This window comes from Zalophus californianus, chromosome 1 (genome assembly GCF_009762305.2).
Source record: "Zalophus californianus isolate mZalCal1 chromosome 1, mZalCal1.pri.v2, whole genome shotgun sequence".
Classification (NCBI taxonomy): Eukaryota; Metazoa; Chordata; class Mammalia; order Carnivora; family Otariidae; genus Zalophus; species Zalophus californianus.
In genome coordinates this window covers 213,380,846-213,401,930 of record NC_045595.1, presented here as the reverse complement: position 1 = coordinate 213,401,930, position 21,085 = coordinate 213,380,846, and the positions used below count along the sequence as shown (strand labels likewise).

The 21,085-nt window shown below is 52.5% G+C and overlaps 1 protein-coding gene across 8 annotated transcripts; it reads right to left on the bottom strand.

The window, feature by feature from the left end:
- Window positions 1-393: 393 nt before the first annotated feature.
- RRP1B (ribosomal RNA processing 1B) lies at window positions 394-21,074 on the bottom strand. Of its 8 annotated transcripts, none has more exons than XM_027583602.1 (16): window positions 20,847-21,074; window positions 14,485-14,567; window positions 12,874-12,931; window positions 11,578-11,663; window positions 11,148-11,209; window positions 10,642-10,771; window positions 9,721-9,785; window positions 9,129-9,310; window positions 6,987-7,078; window positions 6,305-6,402; window positions 5,351-5,370; window positions 4,833-4,961; window positions 3,705-4,369; window positions 2,005-2,157; window positions 1,613-1,676; window positions 394-718 (listed from the first exon to the last, which is right to left on the bottom strand). In XM_027583602.1, the coding sequence occupies exons 1-16, from the start codon at window positions 20,974-20,976 to the stop codon at window positions 525-527; spliced, it is 2,211 nt and encodes a 736-aa protein (XP_027439403.1). In that variant the 5' UTR covers window positions 20,977-21,074; the 3' UTR covers window positions 394-524. The 8 variants fall into 8 exon arrangements, 7 of the variants coding, with proteins under 7 accessions (XP_027439403.1, XP_027439404.1, XP_027439407.1 ...); XM_027583603.2 differs by lacking the exon at window positions 20,847-21,074 and adding an exon at window positions 20,452-20,709; XR_003518014.1 differs by having other exon boundaries at window positions 644-718; window positions 2,005-2,053.
- Window positions 21,075-21,085: the final 11 nt, after the last annotated feature.

Sequence of the window (21,085 nt, the reverse complement as noted above, 5' to 3'; positions counted from 1 at the left end):
TCTTCCCGCCCCGCCCCTGCTGCAGGTCCACGGAGGGAAGCTACCACGGTAGTGCTGAACCGGTCGCCTGCGTCTCCCCGGCACAAACACCCGGGGAGCGGGGGAGGAAGGCCCCGTGGGCTCGCTGGAGACCAAAAGCCACCGGCAGCCAGCCCTGCACGGCAGGTGCAGTGCTGAGCGCCCGGGCGAGGCCCCCGCCTCCAGGCTCCTGGGGCGCCGACAGACCGGTGCCACGTGACGGACGGTCATTGGGCTCGGCTCCCACCCTGGTGGGGGTCACGGAAGTCACCCGCAAACGCGAGGCCCCGGAGAGCTCGCGCACCAACGGCGTTTGTAGCAAAACCTTCAGCCAGACGCCCACGGCCCCCGCAGAAGGGATGGAGAAGCAGCAGCTCCTGCTCAGAACCTTGTTTATACAATTTACGGGGATTTATAAAACAATAAAAAAGGCTCCACCTTTTTAAAGTTATAATTTATAGACTATCTGTACAAACACAGTCTTTAAAAGGACCCTGCTAACTACCCTAGAAGAAGTCCATAGCCGTAGGCCTTCTCTTTGGTGTGGCGGTCAGCAGCGTCTTGGTCCCCAGGGGGGTGCTGGTGGGTGAGCTTGTGGGCGTCTTTAGCACTCCATGGAGGGGCCTCTGCTCAGGGTTGAAGGCCACTCGGGAGGGGCCCGTGGGACTGACCAGGATGCTCTTGTCTGTCTTCTTGAATTCTGCCCCGGACGAAAGCAAGGCCATACGTTAACGGAGTAGCACTTCCGACCTGCCCATCCAGCCAAACAGTGTCCAGTTCACACCGCGGGCAGCCCCCAAGGGAGCCAGGCCGTGCACCCCAGCAGGGCAGTGCCCGTCATGAGGCCCTACAGAGAGCGGGCCCAGGACTTTCGGAGGAAATGGAGTCAGCATCCTCCTTCACAGGAACAAATGAACCAATGTCCGCGGACAGCATGGGAGGGGGCGCCAGGTGGGTCAGGTTCTGAAAGGAGGGCCTCGGGGGGTCGGGGCGCTCAGGGAACACGGATGAACCTGAGGCTCCAGTGGCCACGAGAAGAGCCTGTCCTTCCAGCTCATCTGCTCCTCTCACTGTCTCCAGCTCCCGAAACAAGGCCTCGAAAGGCCAGGGCACCTACCTCAGGCCCCCTGGATGGTCCCTCCCGTCCTCACACACACGCACGCGCACACAAACTCGTGCACACACACACATATTTACTTGTGGGCCCTACGAACAGTCAGGTCTTAAACACACTGCATCCTTTTAGAGAGTTTGGTTTCCGTTTATAAAACAGAACAAGTGAACAGCACCAATACTAAAAGCAACCAGACAAGAACATCCCTTTTCCCGCCTCCCTCTGGGCACATGGCTCCAAATATTAGCAGAGGCAGCCATGGCTGGGGGACTGTCAGTCGTCCCCAGGCCAGAAGGGCCTCAAGCGTTCTGCCTCGGCAGGCTCGAGGAGATGGCTTTCCAACGCATCTTCTGCCAGGCAGACTCCTTCCAGGGGCCCTGAGAAAACTTCTCCGCACCCAACCCTGGCCACCCCACTAACCGTTCGGGGGCTGGACTTCTGACTCGGAAATGGGTCGGGGCCTGTGTCCCCCACACTCACCTGCAGTCATGTTTCTGTTCAGCCCGAAGGTGACTTTCTTGGAGCTGGATGGCGTCTTGTCTCGCTGCAAAGGGACAATGACAAAGGGAGTGAGACAGCAGCGGTGGAGGCACTCAGACTGCGCTGTCCCCAGGACACCCTCCGTCAGGTTGGGCCCCTCCCTCAGGCCATCCCAGACCACGGAGAGACAAGCCCATGCTACCAGGTGGAGACCAGAGCCCCAGCGCCACCCCCGGCCTGGGGACCCCCAGCACGGCAGACCCAGGCTCAGGAGGGTGGCAGTGGGGCCCAAGGCCCAGCGCACAGTGCCCGGGTGTGTGGCTCTCAGGCAGGAACGGGCTGTGTGGCCATGGGGAGGTTGGGGGCAGCCGGATGGGGCTGAGCTCACGTACCTGCATGGCACGGGGCGCAGAGGCCGCAGGGGCGCTACCCTTGGCTTTTCTGAAGAACAGCGGCTTTGGTAAGAAGGGGGTGTCAAACCTCACAAAGTCATTCTCTACCCTCAGCTGCTGCTTCTTCAAGGGGCTGAAAGCGCGCCCGCCTCCCTGTGTGAGGGAGGGGCGAGAGGAGAGGTCATGCCCGCGTGCAAGGAGGGAACGTGGGGCCACGGGGTGCAGCGTCTCCAGCTCGGACACCCCACACCCAGCGCTTCCTGCACCGGACGACACGTAACTCTCGGCCTCGGCAGGTGCGGACTGCAGGCACACACGACCACGTCTCTGCGGCGGCCCTGTGCCCACACGGCCAGAGGTTTCCTAGCTGTTCAGCCGCAAGAACCCATCTTTATCTTCCACCTTAGCGCCCCTGTTCGGAAAGACTTCTGCCTTTCAAAGACCACCTGTTACAGAGTAACTCATTTTCTCATTTCTGATCAAAGACCTCACTGTCCACTGAAAAGCCTGGTGCGAAAGAGCAAGCACGAGGCCCCAGTTAGGACCTGCAGGTCGGTTACAGGCAGATCACCCTCCCTGGGTGTTACAACCGGATGCCCCCCCTGGCAAGGGCCCTGCTCTAGCCGGAGGTCCCTGGGGGTCTGGAGCCCAATATGGCTGACATCACGTTGCTGGTTTCCGCAGGGTCTCAGCATTCCTAGCTTGGAAACTGCTGCCTTCCCTTAGCAGACCCCACGGTGCTGCAAGCGAGGGGCATACCCGGGGGCCTCTCTCGTGCGCCTCCGCCCCACGGCAGAGACACAGGACCCATTTTGAGAGGAAAACCTTCCTTGACCCTGTGGCTTATTCAGCAATAGTTCCAATGCCAAGGAAGATTGCTGGGACCTGAGAAATGAGACTCGGAGATTTCCCCGGTATTCTAAGGAGAGAACAGGCTCCCCGGAGCCCAGGGAAGAGTTCCATGTGTTTCCCCAGCTGAGACTTTTCCTGACTACAAACGGACTCACCTAACCTGTCAGAGACACCATTAGCCTGGGATCAGCACTTAGCCAAGCGCACATGGGTGCCTGTTACCCAGGGCCCCGGCACCCTGTGTGCCGCACACCAGTGCCTGCCCGTGCATGTGCTGGACGCGGTCAGCAAGCCTGTTCGGGAAGGGCCGGGAGTAAATACCGGCAGCCCCGTGGTCACGAGGTTTTGGAATTGCTCCTGCCACGCGTCAAGGTGGGACAGACGCGCTGCAGGGCCACACGGGGGGACGCGGAAAGCAGATCCAGAGCCTGGCCCCTCGTTTACACCAGCTCTAGACACGTAGGCACAGACAAGCTTTCCGTTAAAAAAGTAAGCAAGAAAGATAAGAGAACTAGCCCGAAAAGGGCCAAAGGTTGGCTGGGAGTTGATGAAGAAACAGGGAACAGGGTTTGACGGAGATGCCCGCCCGCCCGTGTGAATGGCACGGCAGCAGTGCCCTCGGCCAGGGGTACACTCCTTCTGGCTTGGCGCTGGCCCTTCCGCAGCCTCTGAGGGAGCAGCCCGGTCGGGCCGGGGGCCCAGGGCGACGGTCTCGGCTGCCGGCAAGAGGCGCCTGTGTATTTCCTCATCGGTCGAGGCTGTTACAGACCGGGTCTGCTCCTCGGCCCGGCGCTCTGGCCTGCCCCCCCCCCGCCCCTGCCCCCACAGATCAGGGCCGGCTGCCTTACCAGAGCCTGGGCGAGCACGGCCTCGGACTCCAACGCCCCGCCGCGCGCTACCGACTTAGACATCTCCTTCATTCTGTTCCTCTTTTTCAAGATGGCAGCTTTCTGACTGGACGGGCTGCACAGGTCGAGGCTGCCGGGCTCCCCCTTCTTTTTCTTCAGCCTCCCGCCCAGGGGCGAGGACCAGGCCAGCGTGGGGGGGCCGCTGCTGTTGACCGGGAGGGCTCCGAGTTTCCGCTTCCTCTTCGGGACCGGGGCCCCACTGGCTGGGGAAGCTCGCGGAGCTGGGTCCTGAGCACGGGTGCTGCCGGGGCCGCCGGGCGCCACGTCCTCCAGAGGCGGTGGTGATGCAGACTCCTCGCTCCCGCCCTGCACCCCGGGGCTCCTCCTCCGCGGCCGTTTCCTCCTGCTGAGCACTGGGGCAGGCTCCGCGCCACTCTGCTCCTGGGGACCAGGGGTGGCCGCTGCCCCCGGCTCCGCTGCTGCTGTCTTCGGGGCTCGGCCCGTGCTGGTCCCTGCCTCGCCACCCCCATTCTGTTCTGGGGGCATGGCTTCCGTCCCTGACCCTAAATGTTCAGGCTGGAGGTGGTTCTTCTTCTTCTTCTTCCTTTTTCTCTTCTGAATGCTGGCTTCGCTCCCCTCTTCCTCAGCAAGAAAGAATCTGTTTCCTAGAAAGACACCCAAGCCTGTGAACAAGTGTTTGGGATGGGGGTGGCCGCAGGCTTGGTTGTCGGGCGCCATGCTTGCCCTGGCCCAGCTGGGACCAGACCCTCCGGATGCCGGTTCCCAGAGACGGAACCGCGGTCACGTTCAGGCCCATGAGAACCACAGATCCAGGGCGGGCATGAACACTGGCTCCGAGGGTGCACGTGTCTAGGGTTCTCGACACCCTCGCCTGCTGCCCCTGAAGGCTCCCCCAAGAGGAACCACGGGTTTTTCATTCGGGGAGGCTGTGAAAATCACACACACTCAGATCTTTCCTCTTCGGCCAGCACGAGCTTAAGCTGTGGCTCTGCCCTGACCCAGGAAGCCCTGGGCCCAGCCTCCCAGCAGGCACGGACGCACCCCGCTCCCCGAGGACTGTCTGCGCCCTCTTCCTCCTCCCTCGCCATGCTGAGCTTCACAGCTCACCTTCCTCTTTCTCCAGCTCCTTTTCCTCTACAAGTTTATTTCCTTTTTTCTTATGCCTCCCTTGGTTGAGGGTTCGATCATCTTCATCAGCAGAAACATCCTCGGCAAAACTGAGCTGAGATATACTGCCTGCCGGACAGCAGAGGCGCGTCTTGTCAGCTTTCTGAGGCTAAGACTCTGTCCCCACCTCACGCAGGAAGATTCTCCACCCTGACTTCTGTGCCTCATCCCTGCTCTCGTGACCTCCCCAGCCCAGAACTGCTGCGGGTGTGGGAACTGCATCTGTGGGGGGCACCCTGATGGCGTGGCCCCTGAGGCTCAGCCGCCCCTGCCCCCGCTCACATGTCACTGGCCACGGACAAAGCTTTTCCCCAGGGGCACAAGTGACCATGACAGCAAAGGAAACGGAGCCTGAGAGATCAACGCATTTTTTTCCTGTTTTTCAGTATTTGCTCTAAGTGCCTCAGTGGGGCCACGTTCACGTAACATCACCCGGTGTAATCCTCTGACCTCCTCACCTTCGGAGAGATCCTGAAATCTGAAACAAAGAACGAAAGTCCCTGAAGACAGCCTTCTGTCTTCTGTAAACACACACACACAATATTTTAGCTGTGCTATTTGGGTGTTAGTTCACTTTCTTTTACTTCTAGAAGGGGAGGCTAAAGGTGGTGTGATGCAAAGGCCTGAAGTGAAGGACAAATTGCCCCCAGGGACACAGAGATCTAGAGACTCTATCTTGGTTCATTCACACAGAACAGAAGAAACTAAAAATTCTTTCTCAAGACTGAAGCACCTTCCATCTCTGCTTATGCCCCACTGTCCTCTCTGTTCATCCGGTAGAGAAAATGCTCCACACAGTGCTGGTGTTGGAACACAAAGGAAGTGCGGGAGCCGTGTGCTGGGCGGGGGGCAGAGCTCCGGGGGCGCAGACAGTGGGTCTGAGTCCAGCTCTGCCACCTGTCAGCTGGGACATCGGGCAAGCCCTGCGCCCCGCTGACCTATCTGTGAGGCGGGGAGATTACAGAAGCCGTCCTACAGGGCTTTTCTTAATGTGAACTCATTCGTGTCCAGTGCTCGGAAGGGCGCCTGCTCATACAGCGGCAGTCCACAGTGAGAAGCCACGGTGCTGTTCCGTGAATTACCGGTATGGCCACACTGTGGCATCACCGTGATGGGGGGTGAGGGGCCTCGACCAGACCCGAGCGGCACACTGACACCGCAATCTCGGGCTCTAACAACACCGGCCACTCTACCAACTGACTTCTCTTCACACCACGATGAGGAGGCTACAGGAGTCGAGTGCAGGGGCCCGTGAGGCGGACACGTGCGGGCAGGGGAGCGGCTCTTCCCCACAACCTTGCAGCGGACGTGAGCACGCTGCATGCTACAGCTAGACGTGATGAAGGCTGGGCGGAGATGAGCACGCGCGAACATGGGTGAGAGTCCGCAGACGGTGCCCACCAGTCACTTACTTTTTGATGAGTTTGGAGAGACGCTTCCTGTTGAAGGGAGGGATGTTCTTCTTGTTGGTGATTTCCAGGAGTCGGTCAGCAACAGCCTTGTAGTCGAACTGTGCGAGAAGAGCAACAAAACATAAGCCTGCAGGCAAACCACACCCTGACTTAAGACAGTCACTTCCACTGCTGACAGAGGCTGGCAGTGTGGGGCTCCGGGTGCGCTCAGCAGGACGGTAAACAGCTGAGTGCTAACACTCAGCAATGAAAACCTTAAGTGCTATCTTTGAAAAATCTCTTCTACTTATTCTTGGGGGACGCTATTCTTCATCTGTTCTGTTTATTCTTTCTTAAAAAAAAGTTGTGGTAAAACACACCACATAAAACTTGTCTGCGTGTGCTTCTTTGTAAATTTAATCTACGTGTCCAACTTGCGCTCGGTAACACAGTAACATTTGTTGGAAAAGCATGGAGCTGCCTTTGCTGTAGCAAATGGAACCTACGGTTCGAGCCAGAGTGAAGACTGACATCTTTCAAAATTCTGTCCTGTTTAAATCTGTCTCCAGTAAGCTTATCGTGAGGGTGACGTCAGTGAGCGAAGGGATTAAGGATGACTGTGTTCTCGGGCCTCGGGGATAATGAGCTCTGACCCTAATTCCCACTTAGCCATGCCACTGCACAGCCAGTATGTTCTACCAACCTGGAGCAGCGGCCCAGCATCCTCCGGGCGCCCACCGCCTCTCTCCCCGTCGTCGTGGACCCCGTCCTTTCTGGAGTGGTGCTTGCCCAGCGCTATCAAAACACACCCAGAGACAGGGCTCTTCAAAGACACAGCAATGACCCCTCGCAGAGGAACCACGCCCTCTGTCTCTTCACAGAGAAAACCGTGCACACACACTCGTCATCTCCCACAGAAGTCTTGTTCAAGGAAGTCCCGGAGAAATCACACATTTGGCCTTTGGATGACGTCACAGACCAAACTTCTGCTGCCCCTGGTGCCCTCCGGCGCGCGCCGTCTTCCCGTTAGCCCTGGCGGTGGGGCCCAGGAGCCCCTGGGCCAGAGGCCCGGCACGTGGGAACACGGCGCACTCAGGAGTCTGCCCCCGGCTTCAGGCAAATGTTAGGCTGTGGTAAAAACCTATACAGGTACCACGCTAACTTCTCACGGGGATGCCGCATCAGACGCAAACTAATACTAATGCAGCTCTCAACGTTTAAAGAGCACCAACGCCCATGAAGCAGCAGATTAAAATCACTAAGGAGGGGCGCCTGGGTGGCTCAGTTGGTTAGGTGACTGCCTTCGGCTCAGGTCATGATCCTGGAGTCCCGGGATCGAGTCCTGCATCGGGCTCCCCGCTCAGCAGAGTCTGCTTCTCTCTCTGACCCTCCCCCCTCTCGTACTCTCTCTAGCATTCTCTCAAATAAATAAATAAATAAATAAATAAATAAATAAATAAATAAATAAATAACCCACGTCTTAAAAAAAAAAAATCACTAAGGAAACTCACAACTGGTCAAACCCTAGCAGCTTGTTAGTGGCGGGGCCTCCGGACATAGCCTGGAGGAGACGGAGGAGGGCCCTGCACAGGTCGTGGGCAGCACGCAGGATGCACGGAGCCAGGAAAGGGTGAATAGTTCACACACAGACCTGGTGCGCGTGGGAGGAGCAAGGGACAGCCCCCATGACCACACGACACCTGCTCAAGGTCAGCTGGTTAATCCCGTCACTTACGCTGAATTTAAGATTAAAGTTCTTTCTTTTTAAAAGATTTTCTGATTAAAAAATAATACATGATCGCTGTAGAAAATTTAAAACAACAGACAGAAATACAAAGAAAGTAGAAGTCACCCATAACCCTGCCACACATGGCCACCGATTGACATTCTGGTATCCTTCCAGATTTTTAAGGGCACATACCAAACCAGCCTCCTTGTACAGAGAGTCTTGTGTCCTTGTGTCTTGTTTTTTTTATTAAAAAAATGCTTATGGGCGCCTGGGTGGCTCAGTTGGTTAAATGACTGCCTTTGGCTCAGGTCATGATCCCGGAGTCCTGGGATCGAGTCCCACATCAGGCTTCTGGCTCAGCAGAGAGCCTGCTTCTCCCTCTGACCTTCTCCCCTCTCGTGCTGTTTCTCTCTCTCTCTCTCTCAAATAAATAAATAAAATCTTTAAAAAAAAAAATGCTTAAATTTCCTCCGGCCATTAGTTTTTGAAATCTCAGCTTTTTAATGTCTATATAACATTTCAAGTGCCCGGGGATACCCTGACTGCACCGTTTACCTAATGCTGTACCCTGAGATGCCGTAAAGCACCCCCAGAATCGGAGGGTTCCGCAGCTTGAAACGCGGGCTCCACAGGCGGCCCCTGCAGACTAGGACTGGCTCAGCGGCGGCAGCCACAGGGTTAAACGAGCCCTGGGGGCACCCGGAGCTGAGGAGGCAGAGCTATGGAAACAAATGCGCTTTGCAGTGTGAGTGCCCAGGACCCTCTTGCAGAAGCAAGTCCACCTTAGGATGTTTCAACATCAAAAACCCCGAAACAATAGAAACAAACAAAAGCCAAAGCAAGAGCAACAAGAACATGAAACCCTGGGGGGACTCGCGTGGTGCTGGGAGGCGATGTGAGCATGGCCGTCACGGGGGGGGGGGGGGGTGGGGAGTGTCTCCTGGGCACCGGGCCGCATGTCAGCGCACCTCGGCCTCCCTTCCCAGGGGGGGCCCACAGTGGGGACCCCTTCGACGAACTCTTAAGTTGCATCAGTGAGACTCCAACAAATGCATTAAAAGGTGTTCAGCTGACGAGAACTTTATGTAAACAGACCGTTCAAGGGAACCGTCTCACCCGGCTGCTTTTTACGGACTGGTTTTCTCCATGCCGCCTTGTTTTCGGGCATCTCTTCTTTGGAGAACTCGCTCTCACCCCCTTGAGTTTTCTGTTCCTCGAGGGTCTCTTCGGGTCCAAAAGGAGACTGGTCTACGATGACTTCAAGAACACCCCGCGCTATGGTCTGCACCAGCGTCTGGCTGAGGGTGGAAGCGCAGCAGAGAGAAGGTGAGGGCAGCAGACGGCTGCTCGCCGCGCGGGTGTGGTGGCACGCGTCACGCGCGGCCCACTCCAGCCTCCCAAGCGCCTGCCGTGACCCGTCGCCCGCCAGCCAGCCGCAGCGCTGTGGGCCAGCGGACAGCCACGTGACGAAGGCAGCCGGAACTGTGGCTGTGGAGGGTGTGACTCCTGGAATGTCTGGGGCCAGTCCGGGGGAGCCCAGGTGTGACTCAGAGCGTCACACGTCTTGCTGACAGAAACCCAGGGCTCAGCCGTTCTGGGCTTCGGACAAACCATCACAGGCGTCTTGCCTCGAGCCTCCCAACAAATCCACCACCATTACCCACAATTAAGTACCAAACGAAGCAGCAAAAACAAACACGGGACTCACTCCTTAGTCTTGGCAGCAATTTTGCAGAATGGATCAATAAACTTGAGATTCTGATCTGCCAAAAGCTGAAATTTAGAAACAGAACAGAAATAATTTTTCTGGTATGTCCTAGAGAAAGGAGCCATTCGCATTTTTCACACAGGTTAGATCAGGAAAATACTCCTGTTCAATACCCAAAACGCACTCTGTGTGAACCACCCAGGTGCTCGGAGCCAGGCGAAAGGTCATGGCCATCTTCCGGCCACCTGGGCATCAAAGTGCAATGACCAGAGAAAACCAGCCCACCAACCCGTGCTGTTCTGTGCTTCCTGCTCTGCAGACAGGTTCTACACAGATGTTGTCAGAAACTGTAAGATGAACCAATTTTTAAAAATGTAGTATTTCTACTTCCTTTCAATTAAAAAAAAAAGTGTTCGTTGCAGAACACCTGTAAAAAAAAAAAGTGTAAAAATAAAAAAGCAAAAACTGCCGACAGCCCCAAATTCAGATAATCACATTCAAGCCAACAGGTCTCCCCTCCCGGACTGTGTACTCATGGGTAAAGACACACTTGAGAAAGGCATCTATGAGCACAGCTTTATCTGCTGCTTTTCTTCCCTACTGCTTTTTAAAAAAATCAACACCGTGACCACGTCCCTGTATTATTATTGGACTACGTTAGTTGCTTTCAATTGTTTGCAAGTAAGACTTCCAAGAACACCCTTAGCGCACAATCTTTGTTCACGGGTCCCATTCACTGCTTAGGCCAGAGTCCCAGATGGGAAAGGATTTGTCAAAAGACAGCTTGAGCCCGTTATGCTGCTCCCGTTGCTGAGCACAGCGTTTCCTCCACAGCCCAGCGACCACGAGGACAGCCAGAGTCCCGGTCCGGTCAGCTGCAGTCTCACCACACCGCCGGCTCGGCGTCTCACTGCCTCTTACCTCCTTCCCTCCCACTTTGGACAGTTCATCCAGATAAATATCTATGAAGTGGAACTTGACTCCATTCGGAGACTGGCTCTCAGGATGCAGGATTTCTTTCATCAAGACATCGAGGAAGAGCTTGATCCGGCTGAAGAAAACAACACACACGTTTCTGTTAACTACAGCATGCCGACACTTCTCTCTTCCCCGAAAGAAAATAGTCATGTTCGTCTTCATGCTACGCTGCACAACAAACAGCGCAAGGCTGAGCGCGTTTTACAAGGAGAAAAGCGATCCCGGGGCTGGGTATAAAAGGCTGCACGTGGGCTCAAATCCTTCAGGAGCCTCTACCCAGCTTCGAGTTCTTGACGCATAAGGAGGTTCTGCTTCTCACAGGAAATCACCAGAGTGGAAGGCAGAGATCAGGCAACTCATCCCAGCTCGCTAATTCAAATGCTTGAAAAACACGCTATTGCTTTAAAAGTTTTAAAGCCACCGAATGCTTGTCCTAATACTTTACCGACCTTTCTTCCCAGCCATGTCTCCTCAGAACTTCAAAGGACTGCCTCAGGACCAGACGGATCAGCTAGAGAGAGAAAACTTTTGTTACAAAAGGGAAAGTAAGACATGCCCATCAGTTAGCAGAATGAAAAGACCAATGGAACTGGTGCAGCCTGCCTCTATAAAGTGAAAACACAGTCACTGTCATCACAGTGAACTTTCATCAGAAAGTGTTAACTAAGGATCCCCAGACTCACCAACAGCTGAAACAGAAAACAGAGCCTTTGAGCACACATGCAAATGCTGTCCCCTGAGCACATCACCTCTCGCCACACTAAGCCTGGAGCTTGCTCTGCTTCACAAAGGAGCCTTCCCACTGTTCTGAAGAAGCTCAACATGCTGCCCTTCACAGGCTTTGGACGCAAAGGTGGGGGAAAGGCGCTCCGATCTTACCATATAGTATTTGCCCAAACGCAGCCGGTCTATCCCCTTCCACTCCCGATTCATCGTTTGCCAAAAGGTTTGAATGAACAGGTGTTCTGCAGCAAACAAAAGGCTTTGAATACTTGTCAGGTTCACGTATTACCATAAAGCAAGAAAGTAACAGGGAAACAAACTAGGATTATTTTTTACTTTTTCAAGGATTTTTTTGGCAGCTAGAAAATTTGGTCAATAATTAAACTTGCTAAATATTTATTTTCCATTTCCACAAGCGGCTGATAACATCTTGATGTCCAACTACAATGCTCTATGGAGTGTTTTTCTTCATCCACTGCAAAGCCTTGTTTCTATTAAAATCAAAAATTCTCTGAGCCACGTCTACAGGCCCTTTCCGCCCACCTACACCTAAACAATCAATCCAGAGCCATTAATTCTGACGAACACTTGGATGATCCATGTAGAAACTCAGCTTTTTGTTTCGTGTTCTGTGTCAGCTGGTTGAGCGCTAACAAAATGTTCTATTTTTCTCTTCTGAGCCAGTGAATCTACCACTTTTCCATCCAAAAATAGCTGTCGAATTTTCCTGTTTGTTTTTACTTCTTTTTGCATAATTCTTTCTTGGTATGTGAAAACCTAGAAGATACTCCATGCGTAGAATTCTGCTCATTATGAGTGGGCTGGGGCCCGGCTGAAACACAGAGCCACTGCGGTTACTAAGGCTCAGCTCTGAGGAGCGCTAAGCAGAACCAACAACCAATTCTGCTTTCTCTTCTTTTGTCAGGAATCAAAGCCTGAATGTCTCAGGAATAATGCATTCATTTTCTCCCTTTGTTCTTTTTGGTAAAGAGGGCTTACTTTATGGTTTATTACCAGTGATGACCTCACATGGCTCCAGTCTTCAGGAGGACAGCCTGGCCGCCAGAGGTTCTAGCAAGCCCTGGCCCATGCATGCATAGCCTCTGAGAGCATTACAGCAACCCAGAATGTGCAGACTCTGGAGAGTTTCATTTCTTTAAAAAAAAAAAAAAAATTTTTTTTTTTTTTTTTTTTTGAAATCTTTTGGAGAGGTCACGCAATACTGCACGAGATGCCTCTTTTATCGGCCCTCTTTTGGGGTCACGGCTTTCCCACAGGGAAGGTCTAATGCCCGCCAGGTGCACACTGGTGGCCCCAGGTGCTTGTTCAACAAGACCCCTGGAAAAAGGAAACCCTCGAGGAAGGAGAAACAACAGTGCTTAGTTTCCTAGGCAAGTTACCCAAGCCGATGAATGAGGAAGTTTTGAAAGTCATGAAAACATCAGGACTTACGGGCCTCAGAGTTGTTAACAACGTGGACGAGTTGGGAAATAGTGTTCGCTAGCTCCTCCTGCAAAGGTGGGGTCGGGGAGAGACAGTGGGGTTATTGCACGGCAGCACCGGGACGGGACAACATCTGCTGGCGTCTGGACCTCCTGTTACGTCACTATTTCAATTTTACCCAACATGCAACTCCCAGTCTCAGGGGACTGCTGTGCCAATGTAACACGGCTCTAAGGATCATGCTGCATGTTTAGAAAAGTATCTCTAGTTTCAGTTCAAATGACCTAGGGAGGGAAACTTGCTGTCAAAAAATCTATCACTGAATGGAGAGTCTATCCTAAGCCCCCAAATTATGGCACACTGATGCCTGCAAGGGGATCCCTGGCAGTTAGACACGGGGACTGTCTGTCACTCCTCAGGGGTGTGTGTGGAACACAGTCCTGGCCTCAGCTCGCTCGCAGGCAGGCTGATGGGCGGGGGGGGCAGGAAGCGAAGGTTAACAGCACCCATCCAGGCTCTGTCCAGGGCAAAAGGGCCACGTGAAGTCAAGTCCTGCTACAACGCAGCAAGCTCACTGGCGGGGAGAATTTGGTGGTCCGGGTCTAGGAAGAGACCGCCCTGGGGAGGGTCCACAAAAGAATCCTGTTCACGAGTGACATAAGAACAGTCCTCCTCGGTATGACCCGCGCTTCATCTGGGCTCACGTCTTCCTCACCCATTTTAAATGAACTCCCAGACTGGAAAATGATGCTCCTGTTCGTCTGTTTTCTTCCTCCACTAAAGCTGTTGGTTGTTACTTCTGAATGTAACTTAAAAATATTTTGCCCTGCTGTCCTACTCAAAATATGTTCAGTGGAGTCAAAGCAATAAATCAAAGCCTGCTATTACATGGCTTGGGGAAAGTGGTGAAGTCACACACTAAAATCCAGACAAGTCAAGTCTACGACGTGTTACATATTGCAGGCTTTCAAGCAGTGCTCCTCAAGGCTTACCCTCCACTCTACAAAAGCGGGTCTGCTCTTAGGCACACAGTGAAGCTCTGTCAACAGCTAGAGTCACTCTCTGAAATGGTTCTGGTGGTGGGGCTCAGCGTACTTGGCAGATGGGTCCAAAAGCACATGCACATCTGTGCCAAGTCTCCACTTGACTTTAAGGCTGGGGTGTCAGAGGCGGGTCCACTGCTTGCTCTACAAAGATCCTGACCCTTGGCAAGGTGGCTGCCCAGTCCCGGCACCCACTCAATGCACGGCAGAGGTGGGCTCGGTGCCCAGTGCTCACAGGCTCTTAGACCAGTGCCGTGCCACAACTGACCAATAATAACAGACGAAACAGGAACTTTAAAATATGTTAAAATCTTCCATAGAACCAACCTATGAAACTATGACAGAGACATAGGAAATCTCCATTTTATGCATATTCTTCATTATTTGAAAAAACAAGCTCACTGCTTGGCCACTGTGTCCCTCTCTAGATGGACAAGAGGTAGGCACTGAACCCTGAGCAGTGACTTCACAATGTGTTTACGTGCACAGCAGACTGACCCAGCAGAAAACGAGCAAGCCCTTTTATCCATCTGGGCCAAAAAACCCCAGGCATATGACAAAGGGAACTGTATGTTACCTGTAGGAGGGGTTCATCCTGCACCCACATGCAATAGAAGAGCCCTTTCCATATTTTTAGAAGTTCTTCTTGACTGAAACCTCCTAGGGGACAAAACAGCACAAACATCTTAGAGTCCTCACATTTCCCTTCTCAGCATCTAGAACCACCATGAGAGCAAGGACAATAGTACCACAAACATGTTCATTCTCTTACCTACAAATGTCTTTTTTCTTTTTTTAAGATTTTATTTATTTGAGAGAGAGCAACTAGCTTCCCCACCCCTCCTACCTTGTTATGAATAAGCCACACCTGGGGGGGCTGCCTACTGCTAGCACAACTATGGCGTGAGTGAGATTCCCCCAGAGCTGAGACAACAGCAATCAGGATCACAGGCGCTTTGTCACTGTGACCTGTGCTTATATTCAATCATGAGTTAGTGGGTCAGGGCAAGGAACTCAGAATGGCTAAATCAGACGCCCAGTGACGCATCCCAGCTTGCAGAGACACCTGTCATCAACAGGAAGAGCACAGCACCACCTGCTAAGCATTCTTACAAAAATCAAAACTAATCAACATCATGTCAAATCTGACTGTTAATACCAGTTTGCGGGGAAGTACGGGGGACAGGGGAATATGTCAAATGAGACCATGGGGTACAGTCAGCAAAACACCAAATGCAGGGGACTCCCTGGGGCAAGTGGCCCGGTTCCGGCAACGAGTAAACTGCAAGGGAAAGATGGACAGGAGCCACTGACAGAGCGACCGGATGCATGGCTGGCTCCTGCTCGGATTCTGTGTCACAGAAAAATTCACAAGATGATGGGAGAACTCAGCAGATCCGTTATTTCATATGAAGGAATTTTTTAAAAAGGTGTGAGAATGGTCCTCTGGTTGTGTTACAAAGAGTCCTCATGGTCTGGAGATCCACAGTGAGGTGTGTGGAGGGGAGACGTCTGCGATTTGCTTCACGACACGTTAGTGGAAGGAGGAAGTGGACGGAGGGGACACACCAGGCAGGTAGTAACGGGCTGAAGCAGAACAGTGCGTCCACTTTGTACATATCTGAGAGAGTCCTTAAGACAAAGAAGGAAAAAGGAGTGCACAAGGTCTCTAAAGTGCTACCATGGGCTGTTTGCGTTCTTTCTGTGTAGACAGCTCTTCATAATGAAACAGGAAAACCATGAACACCGGCAAACTCGAGAGCACACAGGAGTGAATGACACTGGTTCCCACGTGAGGCCTGGTGCTGGGCAGCCCCTGCCTCTGCGGGGCAGCTGGACCGTCACCCCCTCCAGCACTACCCCCTCCAGGAAGGGCTTGGGGAGGGAGGCAGGGTCCCAGGTGGGGCTCGCCCCACAGAAAGGGGACCCAGCAAGCTGGGTTGATGCCAAATACGCACGAATTCCCTTGGCCACAGGGCTGGTTCAAGGCTGGTCGGATGAGCCCACCAGAGAGGCTCTTGCTCTCTCCTGGCAGACTTGAAGAGGATGCAGTCTGCACCTGCGTGTGCTGGGGAGCCTGTGTGAGAAGGGAGGCAATCTAGCGGAGCAGAGTTTGCTACGGAGAAACAGTTTTGGTGCCGGCAGTTGAGCTCCTCCATGAAGCTGTGCTTTGGTTTTTCCTCTTAAAACTAGTTTGGCTTGGGGGCGCCTGGGTAGCTCAGTCGGTGAGGCGTCTGACTCTTGGTTTTGGCTCAGGGTCATGGGATCTGCTTGATAGTCTTTCTCCCTTCCTCTCTGCTCCTCCCCCTGCTTGCTCGCTTGTGTTTGTATATGCTCTCTCTCTCAAATAAATAAACAAAACAAACTAGTTTGGCATGGATGTTCTGTCAAGTTGTAACTGAAAAGAAGTCTTAACCAATAAAAACACATTTTTATTGCAACAGATTCATATATTACACCAAAAGTTACACAATCAGAAGTGCCTTGTTTACTACCCCCAGAACCCCAGAGGGACCACTGTCATCTGCCTGACGTGCATCTTTCCAGATCCTTCCTGTACACTGACATAATGCTTACACCTAGTACAGAAATGCAGATGCATGGCTGTGTGTGAAACCTAGATAGCGTTACATGTGCTGCGTATTCCATATCCTGGCCTTTTTCACTTAAAAAGAGCACAGTGTATATTTATCTCCGGATAGTTCTTCTAAGTCCACCAGCGTGTCAAACCAACTCCAAGTGATAATTTGATATACCAAGTATCTGTGGTTAATCCATACCCGTAATAGGCAAAGGTGCAAAGGATGTGCTAGAGAGGTTTATGTAATGGAAAACTAAGGATTTCAACAAAGTAACAGGGTGACAGTAGACCCTAGACAGTGGGCAGGGAAGGGGGTTGGACTTGAACACATATTCTGTTTCTTCCTATGTGAGGTAGCGAAGTGTTGTGGACACAGACCCGTGGCGAGGCCCCAGCTCACTACTTATTGGCTGTGCTGTATTAGAAAACCATCAGCTAGCCTTTGGGCCTGTTCCCTCACCTACAGTATATGTACAGTTTATGGTTAGGATCAAAATTAAAAGCATGTACTAGAAGCATTTTGTAAGAGTAAAGCACTATTCAGCCCTACTGGTAAGTATTATGATTGTCTCATGTTCTCCACCCACAGTCTACTGAAACTCTTTTCCCTTTTAATACATGTACTTTCAACATATGTATAAAAATCATTTGTTTTCACCCAGGAATTTAGCTGGTCAAAACAAGGTGCCAATTTTTTTTTAAACTTTTATTTATTAAGTAATCTCCGCCCCCAACGTGGGGCTCAAACTCATGACCCGGAGACTGAGTCCCATGCTCCACTGACTGAGCCCCACATTTTTGTTAAGAAGTGGACTTACAGTTGACACATAGTGTTACATCAGTTTCAGGTGCTTACCACAAGCATAGCTACCCTGTGTCACGCACATGACATTGTCACAGCATCATTGCCTATATTCTCTGTACCTTTCATCCCATGACTTATTCATTCCATAACTGGAGGCCTAAAATACCCATTTTTGAAGCATTTAAAGCAAAACAGAGAAATGCTCATCATTTAATTTCTCTTCACTCTGAAGGTAAAGTACTCACTGAAGCAGTTTCAGCCCACAACTGCTTTTTGATCTGTCTTCTTGGAGCTAACTTTCTTAAACTAATGCCACTAAGTTTCTGGCAGTAACACAGGTTTAGCTATTTCACAACAAATGAGGCGAACACAAAGTGAGATGTGGGCAGAGTAAATTCCAAAAAGCTGCGAAATGAGAAAACCTGACTGCTACTCTTAGCGCAAAATGAACTCGGGAGTCATTTTAGGTCGGGGTGAGTCTATACTTGGTCAGTTAAAAGATCCACAGCTCTCATTTATTCTACCTATGGGGTCCAGAGACCCCTAAACCTATTAGTATGAAGAAACACTTCCCCCACTGCTGAATCTGAGACCCCATCAGTCCTAAGATGTATGGTTCTTTTATGTGCGACCAAATGAAAGAGGGCAAATAAAATGCTCACAAGGTTGATTTTAAGATACATCCCAATTTCTGTAGATGTTAAATGTTTAAAATTGCAGAATCAATAAAACTTGCGGGGGGGGGGTGGATTCTGTCTTTTGCTCACTGCTCTATTCCCAGTGCCAAGAATAGTAACAGCACACAGTAGGTGCTCTGTGTTTGCTGAAGACATGAATGAATGAATGAATGAATGAACAGTACAAATGAGCTCTCATGACTAAAACCATGGACAGCGATCCTTCTGTGAGTGCTCTGCATGAACAGTTATTTAGCTGCTTTAAGCACTACAAAGATTTCCAATTTGTTTTTAAAATCACAAGGCTATCAGGGCACCTGGCTGACCCAATCGGTGGAGCATCTGACTCTTGATCTCAGGGTTGTGAGTTTGAGCCCCACTCTGGGTGCAGAGATTACTTTATTTTCTTATTTTTTATTAAGTAGACTCCATGCCTAGCATGGAGCCCAACACGGGGCTTGAACTCACAACCCCAAGATCAAGACCTGAGCTGAGATCAAGAGTCAGACACTTAACAGACTGAGCCATTCAGGTGCCCCAAGGTCACTTAAAAAAAAAAAAAAATCACAAAGCTATTTATGTTGCTGATAGGCAGTTCTTTGTATCAGTAAGACTAAGATTTCATATTTCCTTTACTATGCACACGATAAAACACAACAAATTGTGAGCCTGTCAATGAGACCCACACATCAGACCCACACGTCAGACCCAAACATCACATTATTCCCCAACTGGCAGTTCATGTTGATGGGGCTCAGGGGCGGCATGCCCCATGGTCACTGTCTACCACATTCATCGTACAGTTCCTTTTCTGGAGGCCCAGCGTACTCCATGCAATGTGGACATGGTGGTGAGCAAGAGATATGAAATAAGTCACTCTCAGTGTGATGGGTGCTGACCAGATAGGACCCTGGGGGCACTGGTGTACACCTACTGGCCTCACACCCCTGGGTCCCCTCAGATCCCGGGCCTGCTCATCAAAGGGGTTTAAGCAACAAGCTCTGTCTGGCTGCCTCAGCCCATATGCACTGCATCTGGCCTTCTGTTCTTGTGTACAGGCAGGCCCGCATACGCCTGGATGTGCTCCCACTTCCAGCTAAGCAGACAGACGGAAGCTTACACTGTTTGGGGAAGAATGATACACTAACAGATAACGAAGAAGCAGCTAAGTGCCATGATAAAGACACACTGGCTATTTTGGAATCCTGGAGGGGTGGTGTGAGATGGTAGGGAAGGCAGTTTGGAGGAAGCGATGTTGGACTGAATGCTGGGAGTGAACAAGAGACGCAAAGGCAAAGAGGAGAGAAACTGTACACCAAGAACCAGTACGAAGCAGTCATGTAGGGGCTGAGGTGGGAGGGGAAGGGAGGACACGCCATTGCCTGCAGACCTGGAAATCCAAGAAGGTGGTGACGTGATGAGAACAGTTTTAGAAGATGTGCTGGGCTGGCTTGTGGAGGAGAGGTTCGAGAGAGGGGCAAACAGTTAAGGAGACTGGTTAGGAAGTAAGCAAGCTCAGAGTCTAGATGAGATAAAGGGGGCTCAGGGAGGGGAGGGTAACTCAGAAGATGAAACAGGCAGAAGCAAGAGACAACATATGAGGGGTGGGGGAGAGGGTCAGGAAGAGGAGTCCAGGACATCGCTGTGTGTCCAGCCGGATTCTGAGTGGATGGTGGGCAGAGGGGAAGCAGAACAGGTTTTAGGGGGAGGAAAATGAAACACTCTGGGGCATCTGGGTCTGAGGTGCCCATGGGACACGCAGGTGGAAGTGCCCTGTTCACAAGGCCTATCTGAGCTGAAAGCAGCCAGGTCTGCTCTGGAGACTTCGGGTTAAGAACCTTCAGCGGACTTGGGATCCCTGAAACCATGACAGTAAGTGAAATCTCTCGGGGAGATCCCCAGCAGAATTGAAGTTAGGAATTTGGTCTTCATTCCTTTCTAGCAGACTTCCCATGAAACTGTATTTTCTTTTTCCTGGGTAGACCTTTGTGATTTCTCCTCAAAATAACCCAAACTAAAAAAGTCAGTACCAGGGTAGATAGTACTCGTTCTTTCAAGTAGACTCTAAAGGCATTGGTATTAGCAGTAAACAAATCAAAATCTATCCAAGCACAACATAAAACCCCCAATGCATACTGTAGTTCACACCCTCAAGAGCTTACAGAACTCGTTTTGGATCAAGTACACGAAATCCTTCAACGGCATCCCACTGCAGTCAGGAAACAAACGACGAAGTCCAGTGTGACCTGGCCACTACCCACTCTTCCAGCTTTAAGTCCTAACACCTCCCTTAACTGGTCTTCCAGCCATTTCTAGGGCACGCTCCGCTCTTCTCTCCCGCCTCTGTTCGCACCCGATCATTACCCCAGGGGCCTTCCTGGAACAGTCTATGAAAAGGAGCTCCCTCTTCCCTTGATTTTCCTTTCCCTTCCTACTCTTACAAAACTCTATTTTAGTTACCCACCCCCCGGCCCGGTTTACTCGTGCAACTTTGAAAGTAGGGATTCTGTCTCTCTTGTCTGCGGTAACTCCGGCCACCTAAGGTGTTGGTCCAGTCAACACGTGAATCCATGGAGAGCACAGCAGAAACACTCGGGCCTGGTGTGGTGACTCGAGGGCCGGGCGCAGGGTCGGGCAGACTGGCCCACTCTCAGCCTCCCCACTCCCTGTGACTTTGGGCACACTAGCCAGCCCCTGCGGGCTGCAGCCCCTCAACCGTCACGGCAGGCTGGACCCGGCGGGCAGCGGTTCCCGCGGCGCGGACGCACACAGGCGCGCGGCAGCAGCGCCCGGCAGCAGCGCCCGCGGCTCCCCCCGGCTCCCCCCCGGCCCCCGGCCGGGCCGCCATGTGGCGCGGATGACCGCCGGGCGCCCACCTGTCTCCCTCTGCGTCTTCACGCTGATGTACTGGCGCAGCTTCTTCACCGCCCGGTCCCGGATGCCCTTCTCGTGGGACGCCAGCCGCTGGGCGAACTGGAGCTCGGCCGGCTGCATGGCGGGGGCCATCGCGCCCGCTGGACCATCCCCGGCCGCAACCCGCCGCCCGCAACCTCCCGCCGCCGCCGCCAAGCAGCCCGGGACCGCGACTGCGCAGAAGGCGGCTCGCGGCGGCGGC

Coding starts and splice junctions, on each gene's coding strand:
- RRP1B (XM_027583602.1), bottom strand. CDS start 20,976: ATGGCCCCCGCCATGCAGCCGGCCGAGCTCCAGTTCGCCCAGCGGCTG. Junction 11,210..11,577: donor GTTTGGGCAAATACTATATG/GTAAGATCGGAG, acceptor TTCTCTCTCTAG/CTGATCCGTCTGGTCCTGAG. Junction 10,772..11,147: donor AGACATGGCTGGGAAGAAAG/GTCGGTAAAGTA, acceptor TGTTTTCTTCAG/CCGGATCAAGCTCTTCCTCG.